Source organism: Callospermophilus lateralis, chromosome 8 (genome assembly GCF_048772815.1).
Source record: "Callospermophilus lateralis isolate mCalLat2 chromosome 8, mCalLat2.hap1, whole genome shotgun sequence".
Taxonomy (NCBI): domain Eukaryota; kingdom Metazoa; phylum Chordata; class Mammalia; order Rodentia; family Sciuridae; genus Callospermophilus; species Callospermophilus lateralis.
In genome coordinates this window covers 6,703,762-6,726,438 of record NC_135312.1, presented here as the reverse complement: position 1 = coordinate 6,726,438, position 22,677 = coordinate 6,703,762, and the positions used below count along the sequence as shown (strand labels likewise).

At 46.7% G+C, this 22,677-nt stretch overlaps 1 protein-coding gene across 1 annotated transcript in view; it reads left to right on the top strand.

Moving 5' to 3' along the window:
• The window catches only part of Clnk (cytokine dependent hematopoietic cell linker), a 60,547-nt gene that overhangs the window by 8,491 nt on the left and 29,379 nt on the right, over positions 1-22,677 (top strand). The window contains exons 4-6 of the mRNA XM_077110201.1: positions 598-704; positions 19,322-19,347; positions 20,160-20,273. Of these exons, the coding sequence (XP_076966316.1) occupies positions 598-704; positions 19,322-19,347; positions 20,160-20,273 (247 nt within the window). The remainder of the gene's footprint in view (positions 1-597; positions 705-19,321; positions 19,348-20,159; positions 20,274-22,677) is intronic.

The window sequence follows — 22,677 nt, the reverse complement described above, 5'->3', positions numbered from 1 at the left end:
TTCTTCCCTGCTCCCACTCCTTGTGTGTCAGCATCTGGATATCAGAGAGAACATTCAGACTTTGGTTTTGGGCAGATTGGTTATTTCCCTTAGCATGATAGTTTCAGTTCCATTCATTTACTGGCAAATATCTTAATTTCATTCTTCTTTAAGGCTGAGTAATATTTCATTGTGTATGTGTGCCACATTTTTTTATCCATTCATCTGTTGAAGGGCACCTAGGTTGGTTCCATAGCTTAGCTATTGTGAATTTGGCTGCTATAAACATTGATGTGGCCAAGTCACTGTAGTATGCTGATTTTAAGTCCTCTGCATAGATGCTGAGGAATGAGATAGCTGGGTCAAATGGTGGTTCCACTGAAGGATCAGCAGCCTGTCTCAGGTGGATAGGAATATGAAGGACAGCCAGCCCAGACTTCTGCGTGGATTTGTGAGAACCCCAGGAGCAATTTCTCCTGTTGGCACCTCTCTCCTCAAGGGATAAGTCAAGGCGGGTGGTATGCTTCACCCCTGTGTTGTGATGATTCTGAGTTTGTAGAGGTGTACAGATTCTGTAAGCTGGAGGGTCTGACTTTGCCGTTTTTCCTCTTTGCACAGATACGCGCTGCTTCAAGCGTATGATGGACACTTCTCCTCTGCTTCACACCAAGGCCTCTCTGCCCTCTCAGGGGCGATCCTGGAACATGTGGACGAGGCTGGAAGAAGTGAGTACAGGCTGGACCATGGGACCCCCAACCCAAGAAGGGGGGGTCCCTCCTAACTGGTGGGAGCCCAGGGGAAGAGTGGCCCAGCCAAGTTCCCAAGGCATCTCTCTAGGTAACAAGCAGGACAGGTTCAAGGGGTTAAGGAGCTGACACATGACTGGTAGGGTCCTGGTGCTATGGAAGCATCTGGAAGGAAGAACTAGCTTTTGTTGAAGGTTTGCTGTGAGCCAGGCTTCAGGCCACGACATCTCATCTGATCTCATCTCATCTGATCATACCCGTACATCTCATCTGATCCTCCTGCATTCTTTGGAGCCAGGACTTCACAATCAAATCTTTCCAATCACAGCATCATTTTCCCCAGAGTCTCCACCCAGTATCCTGAACTGCTCACTGGGTGGTCCAACCACCTCTCAAAGCCTCTCTGACCTCATGTGCAAAACAGGAATGAACATCCCTGCCAAGCTTGCTTCCAAGGGCCATTTGGAAAACTACAACAGACAACTTTATGGAAGTATTTTGTAAATGGAAATGTATATGGATTTTTATTTCTAATAAGAAGCTTGCTAACATTTAATTTTCTTAATGAAGAAAGGCATAAAATAGATTACTCATCGCCCACATCCCTGGGGCTGCAGCGTTATTGACCACAATATTTTGATGCATATCATGTCAGTATTTTCTATGCAGCTATATTTCATGCAAAAGAATGCTTGTTGTATATGATATATACCTGGTTTTCTCTTATTTTCACATTGAGAAAAATTTCCATTTGATAAACAAGGACTCAGAAGTAGAATTTCTATAGATCTGTCATACCCATTATAAAATTTTTAATTTTTCTTCTTAACCATTGAGTGAAAATATTTTAACCATTTCTGTGACATAATTTTTTAAATTTCCTTCCTGAAAATTTGTTTCAATTTACTTCCCTAGAAGCCCTGTACAGGAATGTCCAATTTCTAGACCTCACAACAAAATTGGATATTACTTTTTTAATCATCTTTTTTTTTTATAAAAGAAAGGATTTAACTGATAACTTTTTCTTACTTTGTATGTTCACATTGTTTATGATTTGGGGGACTTCTGTTAATACCAACAATGTCTCCATCTGTTTGTGTACCTTAGCAAAATATCTGAGACTGGATATTGATAATGAACAGAATTTGTTTCTCACCGTCTGGGAGCTGGGAAGTGGAAGTCAAGGTGCCAGCATCTGGCAGGGGCTTTCCTTCTGTATCAGGCCATGGTGGAAGGGCAAAGGGGGGGCGTGCAATGGAGGAAGAAAGAGAAGGGGGCCACAGTCGCCTTTCTGTAATGACCTCACCCCATGATGACAAACCCACTCCCAAGACAGGGCCTGAGACCACCCAGGAGGGCGGAGCCCACACAGCTCAATCACCTCCTAATGTCCTCTCAAGACTACTCCCATGGCAATTCAATTCCACCCCAAGCTTCAGAGGGACACACATTCAAATCTCGACAGAGAAGAAAAGGAAGGTACACATTGTGCCAAACCATGCCACTTTCACAAGACCTATCCAATGAGACAGCAAGAGACGTGAGGGGCCTGCTCCCCGTTCTGCACAGCAGCAGCAAAGACACGCCTTCCCTGGACATGTCCACTCCAGAGCTCTTCAGCCTGCCAGGGGCACCTGTGATCACAGACCAGGGACAGTGAACACCGGATCCCCTGCACTCATGAAACTTACATGCCAGGGGGAGGGGGCGTCATAAGAAATGAGTGATGGATAGGCTCTGTGGCAAGAGCAAGATGCTTTGAGAAACATCACTGAGGCAGGATAAAGGACCTCAAGGAGAGCCTTCCTCAATAGAGGTCAGACTAAATGAATGAATGATGCATAATCCTTAAAATAACCTTGCAAGACGAACATTATCATTGAACAGTGGCGATTTTGCAAGAGGCATGCCTTCTGGACAGCTACTCACCTTCTCTGAGGTGTCACGGCCAGGGCCTCTTTTGGCCCAGCACCTGGCAGGTTGCCATACTGTGAGTGGTTCTCCATAGATCCTGGCTAAGTGGATGAAAATGAGCAGTCCTCGTCTGAACCGAGTCTTGGAGAATGGAGGCTGTTCCACGGAAGGAGAGTCCAGTCTCTGCCCATATTGCTGTCTGTTCCCAAGAACATTTTCTCAGTCTGGTCTTCAAGTTTCCTCACTTTTCTACCACTGTTCTCGACCAGCAGCAGGATCTGAACCTGGGGCAGGTCCACTGGGGGCGGTTTGACAGGCAGGAGGGAGTCAGGACACTCTGGTAAAGCACAGCCCTCCACAGTGGTGGGACCCATGGCTGACGACAGTCCTGGCCCCGCTGTGCAGGAGTGGACACGCTCAGTTTCCTTCCCTAAGCCCTTGACCATCCCGTGTACACAAAGATGAGCCCTCGGTGGGTGGAATTTTTGTTGTTGCTGCTTAGGAAGAATAATCCTCATTTGACTTTTCTAAAACAACTGTCAAAATTTAAGACTCTGTTCTCAGTACTTTACGTTCCTTCCTGTCATCTTCGTAGCTTCCAATTCCAACAAACCTCTTTCTCTAGCTAGGTCACTTTGCAGGTGGAACCACAGTCTCACTCCATGAAGTCAAGGGAGATCGTGGAAGAAAGAGAAAAGGCCGGAGAGGAAGGAGGGAAAATGTGGCCAGGAGGGAGGTTGTCTTCTAAGTTAAACAAGGTCTTAGCCTCCATTCAGATAAAGAGAGTTTTACTTTTATAATTACTATTTGACTCATCAAAGCTTTTATGATAAGCAGATTATCTTTTCATTACCACCTCATTTCCAGGGGCTGAGTCTTCTTTTGTACTTTCATGTTGAGATTAAACTATCTGTGAAACGGATCATCAATAACTCTTACAGAGGCCAGTTCTTATCTCCACTCCTGGGGTGGCTACAGCAGCCTTGTCCCAGACTGCTGCTGTTTGGGGGGCACTTACAGTAAACCAAGCACTATGCTTGGTGGTGGGAGGGAGGATAAAGATGAGCTAGTGCCCTCCATCTAGCAAAGGAGGCAGCCAGCCTCCATGCCATCAGAAGGGCTAGGATGGAGGCCAGCACCGGAGGCAGAGAGCACCCAGCTGCCTGGCTGAGCTGCTCACAGTGGCCTCTGCGTAGGCCCTGGCCAGCAGAGCAGTCCCACACACCCTCTAAGGCAAGGTCATCAGTACCTCTGGCTGGAGGCGCTGCCTTCCAGGGCCTTTGGCAAAGAACAGAGACTTCTGGGTTGTTCCAGTGTTGTTCTGACGTCTAGTGGGTGAGGATGAGGGGCTGCTAAGCCTTGTCCAGGACACAGGAGACACACACACAGAGAGAGAGAGAGAGAAAGAGAGAGCAAAGAGTTACCAAGCCCCAAATCTCAACAGAGCTGAGGCTGAAGAACCTGTAAGCCGGTGGTGACAGCTTTAGAGTCCAAGCTCTGGCCCTGCTTGGCGCCCTCAAGACCCAGCACTGTTGCAGGCACACAGCAGGCACCAAGAAACCCGGAGTTGATGGAAAATGCCAGAAGTCCAACGGGAAGCCTTCCTGGGCCCGGGGTTCTGTGCTGATGCCACCAGAGGCACCTGTCCCGGGGGAGACACGAGAAACTCCTGCAGAAGGTCCACCGAAGATACCAAGCAGAATTCAGCTCTGAGGCGAAAGAGCAGGAGCCCTGGGGGCCCCCGAGGAAGCCCCTGCTGAACCCCTGGCATCCTGAGCCCGGTCTGCAATGGACCTTCCTGTGTCCACAACAGGCTTGGAAGGGGTGGGCTGAGGACACTGGGCAGACCCTCCCCGTGGGGCAGGCGCACAGGAGTGAGGTGCACCAAGAACACTACTGACCCTCCAGCAGGCGGGCCCCCACAGGTGACTCTGGCGGAGCTGAGGCTGCTGGCGTGGCATAGGAGGCCGAGTCATAAGAACTTCCAGCCAGCGCTCAGCCGGGTCAGACTGACCAGCAGCACAGCATCCACTGTGACCACCTCGACTCGGTGCCCTCAAGAGAAGCACTAGGCCCACTGCTGGTCTGGGCCAAGGCAGGCAGAGAGCTGGCGCCTAAGGACAGCGTCCTCACCTGCCCCTCCCTGCTGCCAGGGTTCCTGCGTGACAATCAGCGTTGCACAGAGTCTGTGATATGTCAATAAGGACGCTGGTGGAGTTCAGTGTGAGGGCGACACCTCACCCTCCAGGCACACTGCACGCGGTGCCACATCCCCTCCCGTCCTCACAAGGACGCTGTCCTCCTCTTAGCTCCATTTCACAGTTGAGGAAACAGGCTCGGCAGGGGGAGTGACCTGTGTTGTCACAGCCAGCACATGGTGGAGGCAGCATCCGAGCCGGAGCTTACACAGGGCCCTGTTTTTATCCCCTGCTCCATGGCTTCCCCATGCTGATAGGTGGCCAGATCTTCATATTAACGCCGTGGTGCAAACCGGCCTCAGAGTCTTTTTTTTTTCCTTTTATTTTATTTTTATTTATATATGACAGCAAAATGCATCACAATTCTTATTACACATATACAGCACAACTTTTCATATCTCCAGTTGTATACATAGTATATTCACACCAATTCGTGTCTTCATACATGTACTTTAGATAGTAATGATCATCTCATTTTGCCGCAGGCCGGCTGGCTGCAGCAAAATAACGGGGAGGCGGGGGGGGGGGGGGGGGGGGGGGGGGGGGTGACGTGTAGATTGATACAGCAGGAGTGGAAGCCTTTTATTGTAGGTCAGGAGCAGTATTTATACATTCCACACAGCTTATCTTAATTAGCATAAAATAGATACAGGAGTCAACCAATAAGGAATCTCCACACTTAATAGCTCGCTGGCTCCACCTCACAAACCATTCCCTCTGGCATTTTGCCAGGCGCCATCCAGACTTGTTCACAGACTCTAACATTTTTCTGGCAAAATGCCAGGCGCCATCCTGACTTGTTTACAGACTCTAACATCATTCCACCACTATTTCTAACCTCTTTTTAAGCTCTTTGGGTATAGACCAAGGAGTGGGATATCTGGGTCAAATGGTGGTTCCATTCCCAATTTTCCAAGGAATCCAAACCCAAGAGTTAATGACAAATACCACTGGAGCCACTGCACCCTTCCCTGTGGCAGTGCACATTCTGCATATCCCTCCCTGGCTGCCACAGGCGTCCTGCACCCAGTGCATCGGGACTTGTGCATTGTCTCTGGGTTCCACTCACACAGAGCAGGGGATGCTAGATGACATCAGAGTGATAACGGTGTCATATTGTCTTCTACAGGTAGACAAAGCCGTTTCCAAGGATATGAGAAGACACCACACCAGAGGTAAAGTCATGGCACAGAAGTCCCAAGTGTGAGAACGTCTACTTTATTTCTAAAATCTTGTGTTGTTGGTGGTGACAGTGGGGACCTTTCACAAGGTGATCTACCGAATTACCCTTCAGGAAATATCTCATTCAGAGTCAGGCAGGCGTGTGCCTTTTCTTTGTGTTGCCTATGGACAGAGAAATTGACGAAATTCATATTTTGCTGCATAATGAGAGACGGATTGTTTTCAAACACATGGATTACATTTGAATACATAACTCTGTGGTTTCTATAGCCACATACCCAGCAAAATCACAAAATAGAAATCTATGTAAAATGTTGATAAATTAACATGAAAGCAGATTTTAAATATTCAGGACAAACAATTCAATTTGAAGATGAAAATGCAGGTCCCAGCCTGAAAGGAAATAATCCATTTCACCCGTGCCAGAAGCACCAATGAAGTCTGGCTGGGTAGGGTTGCTGGGACCTGGTCCATCCCAGAGCCTCTCTCACCTTCCCCACGCACTTCCCAATACTGAAAACCTATCACTCTCCTCTTGTGTCTGATCCTGTATTCTGTGGTGTCTTGCTGGTGCCACCATTTCTTTAATGAGACAGTGTCACAGTTAGGGTCCCAGCAAGAGACAGCACACTCAGTCAGGTCAGAGTACAAAGAAGCTACTTCCTGTCACCACCCAGACCCAAAGGAATGAAGGGATGGCTCCTGTGGGAGCTTCCCAATGGCTGAACTCAACCAGAATGAGAGTGTGGCACAGCCTGTGTGTCCCTGATGGTCAGTGTCCGGGCAGAGAGCAGGGTGGAGGCAGAGGGGTCCTGCAAGGGGAAGTGGGAGATGCTCACAGCAGGGAGCAGGGTGCACAAGCAAGGAAAGAACCCAGGCTCTGCTGCTCCCCACTGTGGGACCCTAATTAGACACCAGCCTCTCTGAGCCAGGCTTTCCTCCTCTCCATCTGTGCCTTGGGCAGGGCCTGCTGACAGCTCGCTGCAGGGACCTCCCTGAGGCAGGTGGGATCCCCCTGAAAAGGACTTCCATGCACACAGCTTTAGCTTCCATGCACACAGATTTAGGACTCAGCTCCATTGACGGATGCGTTTTCCTTCTCAGAAAAGATAGTGTCACTCCTCTTGTCAGAGAAAGGGACCAGGAGCCCAGAGGGTCACAATAATGTCCTGGGTCATAACAGTATGCCTGTAGGCTTTCATTGAGGAAAGGATCTTGGGAGAAACCAATGAGAAAGGACTGCATGATTGTGCTATCCTCTGATAATTCCCTGAGGACGATGTCCTTGCTTCTTCAGCTCAAAAGTTTATTCAGCCATTATTCACATATCCACATGACTCCTTATTTCTCCATCTGGGTGCTTATCTACACTTCACTTGAGTTCACAAAAGTATTGGAGTAGTTAATAAAAATTTGAACAATAAGAGAGAGGAACATTAGAATCTTAGGGGAAATCTACTTAGATGATATGATTAACATAAAACGTAGGATTGTCAGATACACACTGCTAAATTCCATTAAAATCAAATTGCTAGTTGGCTTGTAAGCTTCCTGGTAGCATGAGCAAAAAGGAAATCAAGCTCCTTTATGTGTTATTAATTTCCTGTAACAAAAAGCAAACCAGTTCCTTAGGGAAAGCAACAGGACGTATCTCTCAGGATTATATTAATGCTGTGTACAGCGTGCTGGTGTAGATCACAGCTACAAAAAAAATTGTTTATTAAAGTAAACCCCTGTGTAACATGAGGTCATAACTACAGAGAGGACCTCAGCACAAACCAGGCTCACACAGCCGGGGCTTGCTGGGCCTAAGAGGAGGCCACCAGCAGCCTCCTTCACAGGGAGTCCTAGTCTTTACTTAGTGGATGGTTCTGCACTCCTGCCTGGAGCTCTAAGCTGCTACACAAGGAGGAAGCTGGAAGGGGGGAAGTTAACAGGGTACTTCCCATTTTTAGGATCCGGCATCTTGCTGGAAAAATGCTTGGATGATTTATGTGTTTATTAAAAAATTCTATATTTCTGATGCAAACACATTCTCAGATAATTTATTCATTCTCACAAAATGTCATAGTGGGGAAAAGCCATATCAGTTGGTTCAGTAATGGAAGGATTTTGTGGTGATATTTTTCATCAAGTTGAGCAGTTATAGATTTATGTTAATCTACATTTTATACCATTTTTCTTGCAATCACATCTGACATTATCTGGAAGCCATCAGATTTCAAGAACTTATCTTCTCTGACGCTTGACTTTTTTTTTTTTTTTTCCATTCCTAAAAACGGGTGAAAGTTTATTTGGAGACAGAGTGCTTAGAGTGTGAGTTGTCGTGATGAACCACTAGCACCCAGAGAAAAGCCCTTCACTTCCAGAGAACAGCTGTGATTTTTAAATATGATACGGCTGAGCTTCTTAGAAAAACCAACAGCAGAGAATGAAAGCAGCTAACAGGCATTCCCCTGGGCCCTAGGTGTGAACCAGGCAGGACTCTAGACCATGCCCTCGGAAGTAACAAGCTTCTAACTCAGGAATGAGTTTGTAGGAAACACAATCAACCACCCAAGCAAGGAAAGAGAATTATGCGGAGGCAACTGAAACATGAGCTTGGCTGGAAAGAAGCAAAATAGGATTCTACATCACGCCCTCAAAAGACCTTTATCCCAAGCTGCTTTTAGACAAGGTTGGGTTCTGCAGAAATTAGAATCAGAAATGAGTTTGGAGTTAATCTTGTTCAACTCCCTGGTTTCACATGAAGAGGCTTAGCCAGGAAAGGGGCTCCCTTAAGGCCAACAAGCAGTCTAGAGGCAGGCTCACTCCGCGCAGGGAAGCTTCCAAAACTTCAGGGCATAATACTTTGCAAACTCCTGGATCTCCAAGTCCCACCCATCCTAACCACACAGCTGCAAAGACGTGCATTGGTCTTGGGGATACTGCCCCCTAGTGGCAGGATGTGTTCTCTCTCTCTCTCTCTCTCTCTCTCTCTCTCTCTCTCTCTCTCTCACACACACACACACACACACACACACACACACACAGAGTAAGAGTGGAGTTTAGTATCCTGTACACCTCACCTTTACTGAAATAACAAGGCTTAAGTTGCAGAGTTGATCAGAAATAAATTTAAGATTATTCCCCTATCATTTTATGTTTAAGTTATTTCAGCCACAAGCCACAGCTCAAAAGCAACGTAGGCACTGTTACAAATACTTGGATCAAAGTTAACGTTACAAACTTTGTGAGGTCGCTCATTAATAGGAATACAGAGCAGTATCTTGTCTCATCACCACACAGGGAAAATAATGAGGCTTAGACTAAAGGAAAGGCATCCAATAACTGCTTGATGCAGCAGATGCATTTCCCAGTAGACAAGCCATCATGAACAGAACTGGAAAACAAGCTTCTCAATAAAAGAAGCTCAAGAAAATCTGTATCTCCCAGTAACAATTCCCTGATGAAAACTCCATTTCCTAGTAGAATTTCAATGTTCAATAACTATCTTTACAAAGATGAAATATGCTCCTCCACTCAAAACCATTTCAACATCACTTAATATTTATGAAGAGTGAAAAACACTCTTTTTTTTTTCTTTGCAAATTTGGGTCGCGACCTAAGAGTAACCCCACCCTGTCTGCTCTGGGCTGAGGGGATCCTGAGAAGCAGGACTTCAGGACTAAACCAGAGGAGTCCCAGGCCACCTGGGCCCAGCCGCTCACCCCGGGTGTGGCCTCTAAATCTGCTTGTCTGACGCGTCAGCTCCAGTGTAAGGAAGGGCCATTGGGTTTATAATGGCAGAACCTCCATCACCCAGCCCCTCTTGGAAGTGAGGCGCAGAGTCCCTCACAGACTCCTGCACAAAAAAGAGGGCCTCCACCTTCCCAGGAGACTCCTCCTTTAACAGCACCAACTGTTTACTTTCAGCCCAGCATAAGGGACAGCTCTGTCTTCCTACAGCCTCCTCCTGTTGGAGCTCGTTCCACACAGATGCTAGAAGTCATGAGAGGCTAAGAGTCACGTTATATAAAAGGGCCTCTGCATGCATTGTCCTGGGAAACACTGGGAGAAGCAGGAACCAGCAGAGCTCTCTAGTGCCCCGCTCTCCAGAGCACTGTGGATCTCCAGGAGGGGATTCAGCATGGAGAGCCGCCAACTTCAGCATTCCTGGGCTTGTTCCCCGGGTCAGATTCCTGAGCACAGGCTCCTTAGGAGGCACTTCAAACAGGTGACACTAGCCAGATGTTCCTTCCTGCTGAGGCTCACTGTACATCCCCCATTTGGAATGATTCCTTGGGGGTTACATATATTTTTGATTAATGTGTTAATTACACATATTAATGGGGCTCAGTGTGATTTATGGTACATGTATCCAGCGTGCACTGAGCAAATCAACCTCCCTTTATCCATCTGCTTCTCAAACTCTAATAAGTATTCAACATCAGGTCAGCTTCTCTCTCTCTCTCTCTCTCTCTCTCTCTCTCTCTCTCTCTCTCTCTTTCTCTCTTAGTTTCTACACATGAGAGAGAACATGCAGTAGCTGTCTTTCTGGATCTGCTTATTTCAGTTAACATCAGGTCCCCCAGCTCCATCCATTTCGCTATGTATCATAGAATTCCATTCTTCTTTTGTGGCTAAATAATATTCACTATGCGGATATACCATATTTTTCTTTATTCCTCCAAAGATGGGCCCCTAGGGTGATTCCGTACCTTGCCTCTGGGAATGATGTCAGCACACAGACATTCCTTGATCCATGAAAGCCCCATGCACAGAAGCCTTGTGGACACAAACCCTGTCCATCCTTCCTCTCTCTGGCAGCCCTCAGGAATTAGTGGAGAAAGGCAAGCTCGCCCTCTCTCCTTCCTAGTATTATTTCCTAATTCCATATTGTCCATCACACCTTGAAGAAAAGACCATAAAAGGTAAACATTAAATTGGTAAAGGAAAAATTCCTCAAACCGTCAGCCTCCAGAGTTGCTAGGAGCCAACCAGCCAATGATTGAAAATATTCCAAAAATTTGTGTCCGTACTGAATATGTAGAAAATATTTTTCATTATCATTATTACCTAAACAATCCAGTGTAGCCACTATCCACAGGGCTCAGTTGGCTTAGGCACTTAGAGTCTATAGGAGGGTGTGCAGTAGTTATCTGAAACTCCTGTGCCATTTAACCTAAGGGACTTGTGCATCCTCAGATATCGGATCCATGGGGTCATAGGTGGACCCCCCCACCCAAGGATTCTAAGGAATGGTGGGGAAGAGGATTTTAAAGCCAGAGAAATATAGGAAGCTCAAAAGGTGAAATATATCTGATTTCGACATAATGCAGACAGTAGTATTTGACACCATCTGTATGCTCCACGCAGGCCAGCTTCTTGCCTGTTCCAGGCCCCGTGGCAGGCACTGCTTCTGTATCCATCCCCTACCAGAGAGTGGGCTCCTGTAAGGCGGGGGGCACGACATGCTTGCCTCACCACAGGTCCCCTGGTCTGCAATTGATTTGCCCCAGCATCCTGAGCCGCATGGGGTCACAGGTGGGGTCATGGGGTCACACCTCTGGCAAGTTGGAGCTCAGTGTGCGGAGTTCTCCATTAAGTACAGGGGACTCTGTCAAGTGCATGCAGAATGACAGCTGGGGAGGCCTGTGTCTCCCCAGAGGGCCTCATCCAGCCAGGGACACTGAACCGAAGAGTGAGACAAGGACCTCAGGGGATGTCCTATTGCACTTTCACTACCCAGAGTAGTTAAAATGTGGTTGAGTGCCAGGCTCAGGGACTAGTCACCTGGCTCAATCCCAGCTTTAGTGTGACCTACCACATGGTGAACCTCTCTCAATTGAGAGGCACCTCTATCAGCTGGAGGAGAGAGCAGACCTCATAAGGTATTTCTCTGCTTTCAAGGCACAAAACCACACCACCATGGAGGGACCTCAACGGAGGCGTGTAGCACTGAACTAAAGACCCCCTGGTTCACCTCCTTCCCTTCTCCGGCACCATCACATCCTCCTCACCCTCTCTGCAGGCTGATGCATCTCACGCTCTACCTAGTTTGCAGTTTAGCCTAGAAAATAAATCTGTTATAGACACATTTATTTAAAAAATCATCTAGATGCCTCAATCTCAGAGGCCACGTTTGAGAACCTTCATTCCCCCACAGCAGACTCAATTGATAAATGGCGGTTACATTACTTCCATAATGGAGCCCATTTTAACAGTGTATCAGGGGATCACTGCATCCCTGTCCCCTGTCACAGGGCACCTAGGAATGCACCCGGGCCTCAGTCCCACATTCCTTCTAGGTGGGGCTTCTGGAGGGGCGAGAGAAGAGGCCTGGGTTGCTTCTGGCCCCATCTGCATTTCAACCTTCTAAATTAGCCATTTTCCTTCCCTGGGCCTTACTAGCCCATCTGTGGGAACAGCAGAACTCCGTGGTCACCAGCGTTTTGTGAATCCACGCGTAGGGTTCATATGGACAGATGCATCCACTGCACTCCTCTGGTCCTTGCTCCTCCAGCCTCAAACCATCACTTCTCCCACCTGTGCCCTTCCCGTTCCCTGGCCCTCCTGGGTCAGCAGAATAGAGGGCTCCCCAGGCTCATTCTAGATGCCTTTCCTAACGTTCTCGTCACAGGTACAATAGAGGTAAATCACCCTCACCAAGCCCAGCTTAAAGACTGTTCAAGCACCTGTGCCTAAAACTGGCACCAGCTGACCTTGTGTGAAGGGCCTTTAGAGCAGAGATCCCCCACATCTCTGGCTTTGCCTAACTTGACCACTCCCCACCGCAGCCCAAAGACCAGGTTCAGTCATTTATTGCTGCCATTAACTTCAGAAAGTGTGGAGAGCCTTGGAGATGCTTCTCAAACAGGCCTTGCCAAACGTACATGACTAGCCACTTGGCTCATAAGCTGCTTTTTTTGGACGCTCACGAAGTTAATCCCCAGGACAGTATCCTGACAGTTCACTTCTTCATAAGACTTTTAGACATATTAAATGTTCTGAGTGAGGCCAAGTTCTATGCAATTTTCCCCCAAGTCCATTTCTCTAACTACAGAATATCACACTGATGGTCTATTTCTGAAAGTGTGGGTTTGTACAATTGTATTCTGTAGATAAAGGAAGGGAACTGCATGTATTCAACACAAATTGGATGAAAAGCTTAGTGAAAGCCAAATATTATTATATTGAATCATCACAATGTAGGGAACTAGATGTCATTATCTGCATTCTACAGTAAAAACATGGGCATTGAAACCCAGAACATTGAAATAACTTGTCCAAGGTCAGTAAGTAACTAATGTGGGCTTTGGACCCAGCTTGAAGGCTTCACAGATGTCATTAGTGACCACTCGATTGCATCATTGTCTCTTGCACCAGGAGGCAGAATCTTGGCTCCTCCACATCTTCTTTGCCAGCCCTTTAAAATCACAAATAAGGATATAAAACTCAGGCCAAGTAATTTGTATTAAATCATCCACCCAAACTAGATCTCTAGAGGGAAAAAAGAAAAGTGCATATGTATTTGAAGTCACTTTACATTTTACTGATAAAAGGATGTGTATTATACACTATTTTGAAATAACAGTAAATGACACAACACTTTTATCACAATTCCATAGTCAGTCGGTCCTTACAGAAGACTTTTGAAGATTTTCCAAGCTATTGAATCCGCAGCCAACCCGAGGCTGCAATTCATATAAGGACTTGGACACTTTCTAACCTGAATCTCTTGGTGAAAGAGTCAAGTTGTATTTCTTCAGTTTTCACTCTTCACTAAGTAACAGCTGCAGACACCACACTTTTGAAATGAGTCTGCCTTATTAACATCTTCTCTATCGCTTTCTTAAATCTTGACAAGGAAGCAAACAGGAAGTCAGATCCTGATCTGTAGTCCTTGGTTCTCCTGGTGTAAATTCTCCTGCAGGCCAGGTTTCAGGCTGCAGATGTGACTGTGAACCTGGGGTGGGGGAGGGCGCAGAAGAGATGAGATTCTGGCTTCCAACCATAGCTGCGAAGGAGGTCAATAACCCCGACGTGACTAGCCGCTTGGCTCATAAGCTGCTTTGTTGGTCCGCCAGCGGGGATGTCCTGCCACAGTGATTACTTTTGTTTTGATCAATCGTTTAATAATGGCAGTATTTAACACCAGGTTACAAAAGTCTTGAAACTTTAACAACAACACATCATGAACAGGTCTCTTAGGACTTCTTCCCTTGCCAGGAAGCCTGGCTTTCACCTCCAGGAACACCGTGCAATTCACTTCTTCATGGTTTCTCCCTAGCGGGTTGCAGAGGAAATAGACCAACATCCTGCCTTACTCCCCAGAGGAACCTGGGGCGGCTGACTTGACACCTCTTTCAAGAATGAAAAGCACTCTGGGCAGACGATGCTAGTAACACCTGTGGCCACCAGATGGCGTCCTGCGCGACAGCCTTCTTAAGTGAAAACTGTTCATGTTTTGAGACAGGAAGGACCTTGAAGAACAACCAGTTGGCTCCTTTTGTTTGACAAGAAACTTAGCATTTGAGAATATCTGTGTACTTATTCGAGAAACAAATTCCCATTTCCCCTCTAATTTTCCATTACATGATTATTATAGTAACACAGGTATACAATAAGAACAACAGCTTGAAGAACATTAACTCATTTATTTCACATATAAATTCCCATGAAGTATAAGTATCACCCTCCACTTTCCTGGATGAGAATGCTCATTAATTTATCAATGCATTTGTTTCATAAAAATTTATCAAGTACTTGCCACCATCCTGCCCAAGGTAGTAGCAAAATCAAGATCCAATCTCAAGAAATTCAACTCCAAATCTTACCTTTTCATTATTGAAAATGCCTAACTTGCTATTACTTTATTAAACAAGACCTCCAAGTTTAAAAAATTTGTCAAATTTGTCTGAATTGCTACCAAAACTGTAGGACAGCTATTTGCAAGCTACTTTCATGTCTGATCTAGTTTTCTCACCTGTGAATCCCCTCAAGGTCACCTGGCCCTTCCACTTTATAGAATACTGATAATCTAAGCAAGGAGTAAGTGAAGCTCCCAGCCTCAGTGCTTGTCAGTGGGCATATTTGATATGGCTTCAATCCTCCTCGAGGCCTTGGTGCTGCTGTTGATAGTATTATACACAAAATTTCAAAAGTGACAGAGAAATACCAGTTGGCTAGAAAAACAACATAGTAAAGACAGAGGACACATGGACAGGGCACCAGAAAGATTCACCATGTTCACCTGGAAAGACTGAGCAGCAACCTTGAGTAAGAGGAACAAGGCTAGAGGCATTGCGCTACCTGATTTCAAGTTTTCTTACTGGGTGTAGTGGTCAGTGCAGCGTAGCATAAAATGCACTTGTAGACCAACGGAGCAGAATGAGTAGTCCAGAGATAAACCTACAGACACACAGTCCTGATTTTCTATGAAAGCCTCAAGAATACACAATATTTGGGGTGGGAAGATTTGGCCTCTTCGATAAAAGCTGTTGGGAGGACTGATATCCACATTATGCAGAAGAGTGAAGAGTTGGATCTTCGTGACACATCATGCAAGGAATCCAACTTGGGATGGAATAAAGGTTAAACTTCAGGACCCAAAACCATGGGATTTCCATAAGAAAACCCAGGGAAATGCCTCGTGACATTGGCCATGACAATAACTTTTGGATATGACACCAAAAGCACAGGCAACAAAAGCAAAAATAAGCAAGATTTCATCCAAAGAAAATGCTTCTGTACTGCAAGCAATCAATGGATGAAAAGCAAACTATAAAATGGGAGCAAATATTTGCAAAACATGCATCTGATAAAGGGTTAATATCCAAAATACACAAGAACTCACACAATAGCAGGGGGAAAGAAGAGTGACCTGATTGAAGATGGGCAAGGGTGGACTTTTCTTCTCCCAGGGGAACAGAGGGTTAGCCAATAGGCATTTACAAGGGAAAGCTCAGAATCTCTGGGCATTAGTGAAATGCAAACCAGAGCCACAGTGCACCTCACACCTGCTAAGATAACTATCATTTAAAAAAACAAGATGGCAAGTGTCCGCCATGATGTGGAGAAAGGGGAGCCCTTGCACACCGTGGATGAGAATATGAATCAGTTTGTCATCATGGAAATCAGCGTGGGGGTTCCTCCAACAATTAAAAATTAGAATCAGCATGTGATTCAGGAATTCCACTTCTGATTTGCATCAGAAGAACTGAAATTGGGATTTTGAAGACAGGTCCACCCATGTCCCTTGCAGCATAATTCACCATAGCAAAGATGTGGAAGCAACCTGGGTGTCACAGACAGATGAATGAATAAAGAATGGAGTGTTTTTCCTCCTTAAAAGGAAGCGGATCCTCTCAATCCATTTGTGACGGCGTGGTCGGACCTGGAGGGCAGTGTTCTGTTAGGAGAAACAAGCCAGACATTGATGAAATACTGTTTGATGTCACTTCTGTGGAATCTAAAGTGGTCAAACTCATAGAAACTACGAGCAGAATGGTGGTCACCTGGAGCAACGAGGAGCAGGTGATAAAAGGTGGGGCTTAAACGGTACCAAACCTGAATGACACAAAACGAAAAAGTTCTACAGACCTATGTAGCATAATGCCTGTTACTAACAAAACTGCTTTAAATTTGCCAAAAGGGTAAATCTTTTGTTAAATGTTCTCAACCAAAAATGCCAATTCAAAAACAGTAATAAATGGAGCAGGAGGAACCTTCGGGAGGTGATGGATGTGTTTATCATGCTGGTGGTGGCAGTGACCCACTAGTGTATGTTTATCCCCAAACTCACTGAGATGTCCTTGGACGTCAGCAAAGTGGTAAAAAGATTGACTGTGGTTAAGGCAACCTTCTTACCACAGTGTGCAAGACCCTGTGTGATCCCCGAGTTCCTCCAGCGCCACCATCTCCTCTCCGACCTCTCTACCCGCTCTTTCCCACCTTGAATCCTTTGCACTCACTGTCCCCTCTGCCTGGAATCTTCTTCCCCAGACACCTACAGGACATGCTCCATCACCCTCTTCAGGCCTCTGGTTCCTCTTCCAAGCAGAGATGCCTCCTCAGACCTGTTTGAAAAACAGCCCCAGCCCCTCGACTTCTCTCCATGTCCCTGCTGTCCCCGTCACCTGCTTCTTTGTCTTTGCCTGTCATTACTTATTTATACTTTTGTTTATGAATTTCCAGGCCCTGCCATGGGAATGTAAGTAGCAAGGGAATGGTAACTCTGGTTTTTGGGGTATTATATTCCCTCACACCTACATCAATAAATACATTAAAAAGAAATCAACACCCGATCTAGGTGATCAATAAGTTAATGAATAAAAGAAACACTCCCGTCCTTTTCTAAACTCTCGGACACTGAAGCAAAATGAATAGACGTCTCTAAAACGATGAGTGGACTGTTCCTGCTGCATTGGAACCTGAATCTCATTGAATTTTCTTTCCAGTGAATTGAATTGGTCCCCAACAGAAGCAGTGGTGGCTCTGGAATAAGACCTGTTGGAGAGCCGACTCCTGCTTCCACAGGGCGAGTTAGAGCAAGTGGCCCACGAAGCTCCTCAGGGACACCAATAAGAAATGGCGTGAAGGGAAATTAAGTTCAGGTTTGATAATTTGGTGGCTGGAGCAATTGTTGTGTGGCCTGGTTTTTCTTTAATAGTCAAAGATGCGGCACCACCTGGACAGCGGCTGCTGGCGAGGTGCATCCCAGGTCATGGTTTGCATTTTTACGACACCGGGAACCTCTTACTTGTTTGTACTCGGTGAGCATTTGGAATTAGATGAAGAGGTCGATTCCACTCATTTTAAAAATGTCTTCCAAAAATGGAAATGAAATAGAGAGAAGGGCAATTTTATTCAATGAAGTAATTACTTTTGACCTGGAAGATGTATTAAAGTCTTCCAGAGCAGTTTGTATTGGGTTGTTTAGGGCCAGCTGGACCTTTTACAAAATTAAGAAAAAAAAAAAATGTGAAGACAAAGTTGTTAGAAAGCGAAGTGAAGTAAAGCCCCCAGGGACATGGGGTGGGGAGTTCAAACCTGTCCCCAGCCCCAGCTCCTGGAGTTTCCAAAGATTGCTTCTGATCCTCTCCCCCCACCTCTGCCTCGTGCTAGGCTTAGCTCAGAGTAGCAGCTCAATAATTTCCTTTGAATTCAATTGAGTCGTGGAAATAAAACTGCAGAGAAGTCAGAAAAATCTGTTCCAGGCCCCGGTCAGGCTGTTTCTGTAGTTAGTTGATCTTGAGAAATTTTCCTGCCTAATTGGTTCCTACTTTTGTTATCCATTAAATAAGGGAGTTAGATTCTGGGGACTTCAAAACCCTTCTATTTTTCTTCTGCTTGGAAATAGCTCCATGAAGTTACAAGAAAGAAACTCAAATTAATTATACACACATATGTGTAAAACTACACACACACACACACTCACACACACACACAATATAGATGTAAATGTAAGGAATGGTAATTCCAACCAGGAACAGGAGGTTCTGAGTCACCCCACGACCATTCTGCCATATATTAGCTGGGTGACTGGGTGACTGGGTGACTGTGGATGGGATAGTTAACTTCCCAACACCTTATTTTCTTCAGTGAAGGTGAGATTTAAATTTTCTTCAGTGAAGGTGAGATTTAATAAGACCACAAAAGTATCGTGCTTAGCATCATGCCAGGCACCTACTAAGATCTCAGCAACTATTAATCAATGCTATCAACAATATTTAAAATGGGAATGATTTCCACTTAAGCCTATGTAAGACTAGCACTTGACAATGTTTTCTATAAATTCACTGCATTTTCTTCTTGTGTTTTAGAGAACAAATCCATAAAGGGAAACAAGGTAAGTCAAGTCATTAAAATGTATTCGTTTCTCTTTTTTTTTTTAAGTATAGAAATATGGACCATATAGAAGCTTAAGATATTACTTGAAAAATATGTTCTAGGAGTTTGGTCATTATTTGTAATTTCTAATCACAAACAAAAAAAATAAATTCACCCCTTGGAGCTTCGCAAAGAACAACAAATGTAATTTCCAATTCTCCTTCATTTCACAGACTCCTTTGCCGCCTCCTCGGTAAGACATTGAAAATCGCTTTTTGTTTTGCTTTAATACTTAAACGGTTTGTGCTGGTGCCTGAAGGGAGAGACAATTGACCCAGGAAACTGACACAATGGACAGGACTGACCCAGTCTCCAGTGGTCCATTCAGTCCCGCCTTCATTCACAGTTATCTACCCAGTGTCCTTCCCTTACTGTTTCTCCATGAGTGTCTTTCTGCCTATCCCTTCCTCTTTCCCTCCCTTCTCTTAGTACAGAAATCACCAGATCAAATCGGGGTATGCATCTCATGCCCAGGTGCACAGGAGACGGCCCATGCCCACTCCACGCACCTCAATCTAAGTCGATATGTGGACAGACTTGGAATTTGGGCGAAGGTTTACAATGTGGAAACATATGTTTAAGGAAGAGCATTCTCCAGAGAAACACAGACGCTAGTATGTTTCTCCATGTACACAGAGGCAAGAGCTGGAGCCCTGGCTGCTGAGGCGCGGAGGATGTCGGCCACTTGTGTTGCCTCCCTGGGCCTGTGCGGCTCTGCAGCATTGGTGGCCGTCTCTGGCCATGGTTTCTCCACCTCCCTCTCCTCCCTCCCAGAGGGAAGCATCTTGCAGTCAACGCTGTGTCTTTTCCTCTCTGCATCTCCAGCATCTACCAAAGGGCCTGACACACTTTATGAATCAATGAATCAATGAGTACATAAACTGGGTGAGAGGGGCATTCGTTGACCTTAAAACCCTTCCCTGTTAACTCAGGTCTTCCAGTCTGGGAGGGATGGAGGCCTTTGTTCTTCTTTCCCCAGGATTCCTAACACTAAACAGGCAGCATTTCATTTTGAAAAGTACTTGATGCCCTGGAGAAAATCACATCACATGCTGTAGGAAACAGCAACAGATCAAAGGGCAGGTTAGGGGAAGTAGATTTAGACTCCTTAGAAGAATGATTGCCCCAACATTTGGAGCTGCATGGAATGTGGAATGGGTCGGGCTGCTGTGGAGAGCTGAGGATGCAGGAGGCAGGGGGAGGAGCTTCCCCAGCTGCAGGCCGGCTCAGGCCCCCCTGTGGTCTTCACCCTGTGATCTTCACCCAGGCCTCCCGCCACTCTCCCGAAGCAGCACCAGCCCCTGCCCCCGGCCCCGGCACCTGAGAGCAGTGCACTTCTCCCTCAGAGACACACCTCTCCAGCAGCCCAGGGAGGGCCCAGGTGAGAGCCTTAAGTGGATGACCAGGAAGAGTGGTGGGCAGGGGAGGGGTCTGCTCCAAAGGCACTGCCCCAGGGCGAAGGGGCCAAGGACACCCAGAGGGAAGGGTTTTAGAAGCCTGTGGTTTGATTGTTCACAGAAAGCACAGCCTGTCTGTAATCAAATCAGCTATTGAAAGAATTGCTCCCTTGAGGCCTGAATTTGTTAAAGAAAATGTTACCCGCCAGGAGGAATTCAGGGCACTGTATATAAAAATCAAAAGGGGGTTCTGACTCTCCAGGACCAAACACTCAGGCTGGGGAAATAGCACCATGGTTTAAACCCCTCCTGTCAAAAAACGCTCCTGCCATTTTTGACAAATATATAAGAGCCAAACCTCTGGAATTAAGGGCTAATGATGATCTACAGTCCCAAACATGCGGGCACTCGGCAGCTGATGCTGATCATAAAATGTGGCTAAACACAACAAACAAAGAAGGCCAAAATTGCCTGCTTTGGTAAGTTAGCGCTGAGGCTGCGCCCCTTCCTCCCTTCTCTCTGCTTTGTGACTGCAGATTACAGTAGCGGGTTGAGGCCCAGGGCATGACTTCTCTAGATGACTTCTCCAGGAAACATATCTCAGGAATTGTCCCAGGAATTGAGGACATCAGGCCCATTCTGTGGGGATCCCATGCAGCGCGGGTTCTGATGGGACACAAATGGCCAATGCCATTGCCCCCCAACTGTCTGGTGAAGGTCTCGTCTTTGCATCCTTTACAGTCCCACGTAACAGACTTCTTCCAAGAAGCACCCTCTGTTCCAAGGCATGTCCTTCTGGTCTGTGGGAAATGGCTTGGGGTCTCACATCTGCCGCGTTGACATTGAGGTTGTGCTGTTTCTGCACTGGCGCCTGTGGGGAGCGGATCTCAGCTGGGGGAAGCTTTGTCCCTCCTCCCCCCAGTGGACAGTCTGGAGAATGTAGGGCTGTGAAGACTTTGTTGTTTGGTTGTTTGGTTGGTTGGTTGTTTGGTTGGTGGGTGGGTGGGTGGAGGGATGGTGCTGGCATGCAGTGAGAAGAGCGTGTGGCTGCTGAGCACCCCACTGTATGCCAGGGAGCCCTGCACAGGAGCATGAGGCTAGGGAAGTTCTGTGCACTGCCGAAGAGACCCTGCCTCAGGACACCCTGAAAACCTGAAAAATAAGGTACAGACTTTTTTAAGCCAAGGCTTTTCTCAGGAAGAAAGAAAAGTATCAACGTCCACCACCTGCTTTGTGGGCTCACGTGAGGATCCAATGGGATGATCCCATCAACAGCACATATCTGTGACAGTTACTGCACGCTTATGACCTTGGGCCCCTTTCTGTGCATGCCCTTCTCACCCCTTGTAATGCCCTGAGATTCTAACCTAGCCCTCCACTCCAAAGGGAAAGGCTAGCTCATTTAGGTATCCACGCTTCCTGGCAGTGACTGACACATTGCCGTGGGTGTCTGACAAACATGTATCTCCTGCTGCAGCTCCCAAGGGCACCTAACCAGAGCAGGAGTTGGCAAAGTTGCTCCATTTGGATTTTCATTTTCAGAGTGAGAGGCAGAGAGGCAGCGACAGAGAGGCAGTAGACCCTCAGACCTATGCATGGTGTCATCAGAATTGGAAATACAAAATGAACCGTCCCAAAACTCTTGGTCAAAATGTTAAGAACTGGTCAGACCACAGAGAAGTCAGGACACAGGAAATGAGACTGATAAATACCCTATGTGCTGAGGTTAGATGAGGTAAAGAAGGGGCTTGGATCTTTTTTCTGCTTCTTTGTGCTGGAAAGAACAGGATCTTGGGCCCCAGAAGAACTGGGGTTGGATTTCACCTGAGCCACTTCTGGCTGCATAATTCCGGAACGTTCTTTAAGACCTCTGAGGCTTGTCTATGCCCAAGTTTCCAATATCTGACATCAGGCTCCCTCCCTCACTGAAGTGTCCCCCTGCAACCACACCAGTCCACAATGCCACCATTGAAGTGGTGTTGGTCTCTCGGGAGGTTGGCACTGTGTCTCTGGGTAGTTGCAGTTCACATGCATTCCATCACTTTTGGGTGTGTTGAGAACTGGGCTGGATCTCTCTGCTACAAAGGGCTCCAGGGAGGGATGGCATTTTGTCCTGTCCCCTCCTCCAGCCGCCCTGTAAAGCACGGTATTCCAAGGCTACGATGGTACGTAGGTGCTCAGTAACGGTGCCCATCATGTCACCCGGTGTCAGAGAGGTGAGGTAACTCAGTCAAAGCCACAGGCTGGCAAGTGGCTTCTGAGGGACAGAGGCATGCAGCGTCTTGGGGGGCCCTGGGAATGCCACGGCAGAGGAGCATTTGCTGAGGAGGAGAGCTGGGATTTCCACTGCATTCCAGCAGGGTCCACCTGGGTGGTCAGGCAGCCTTA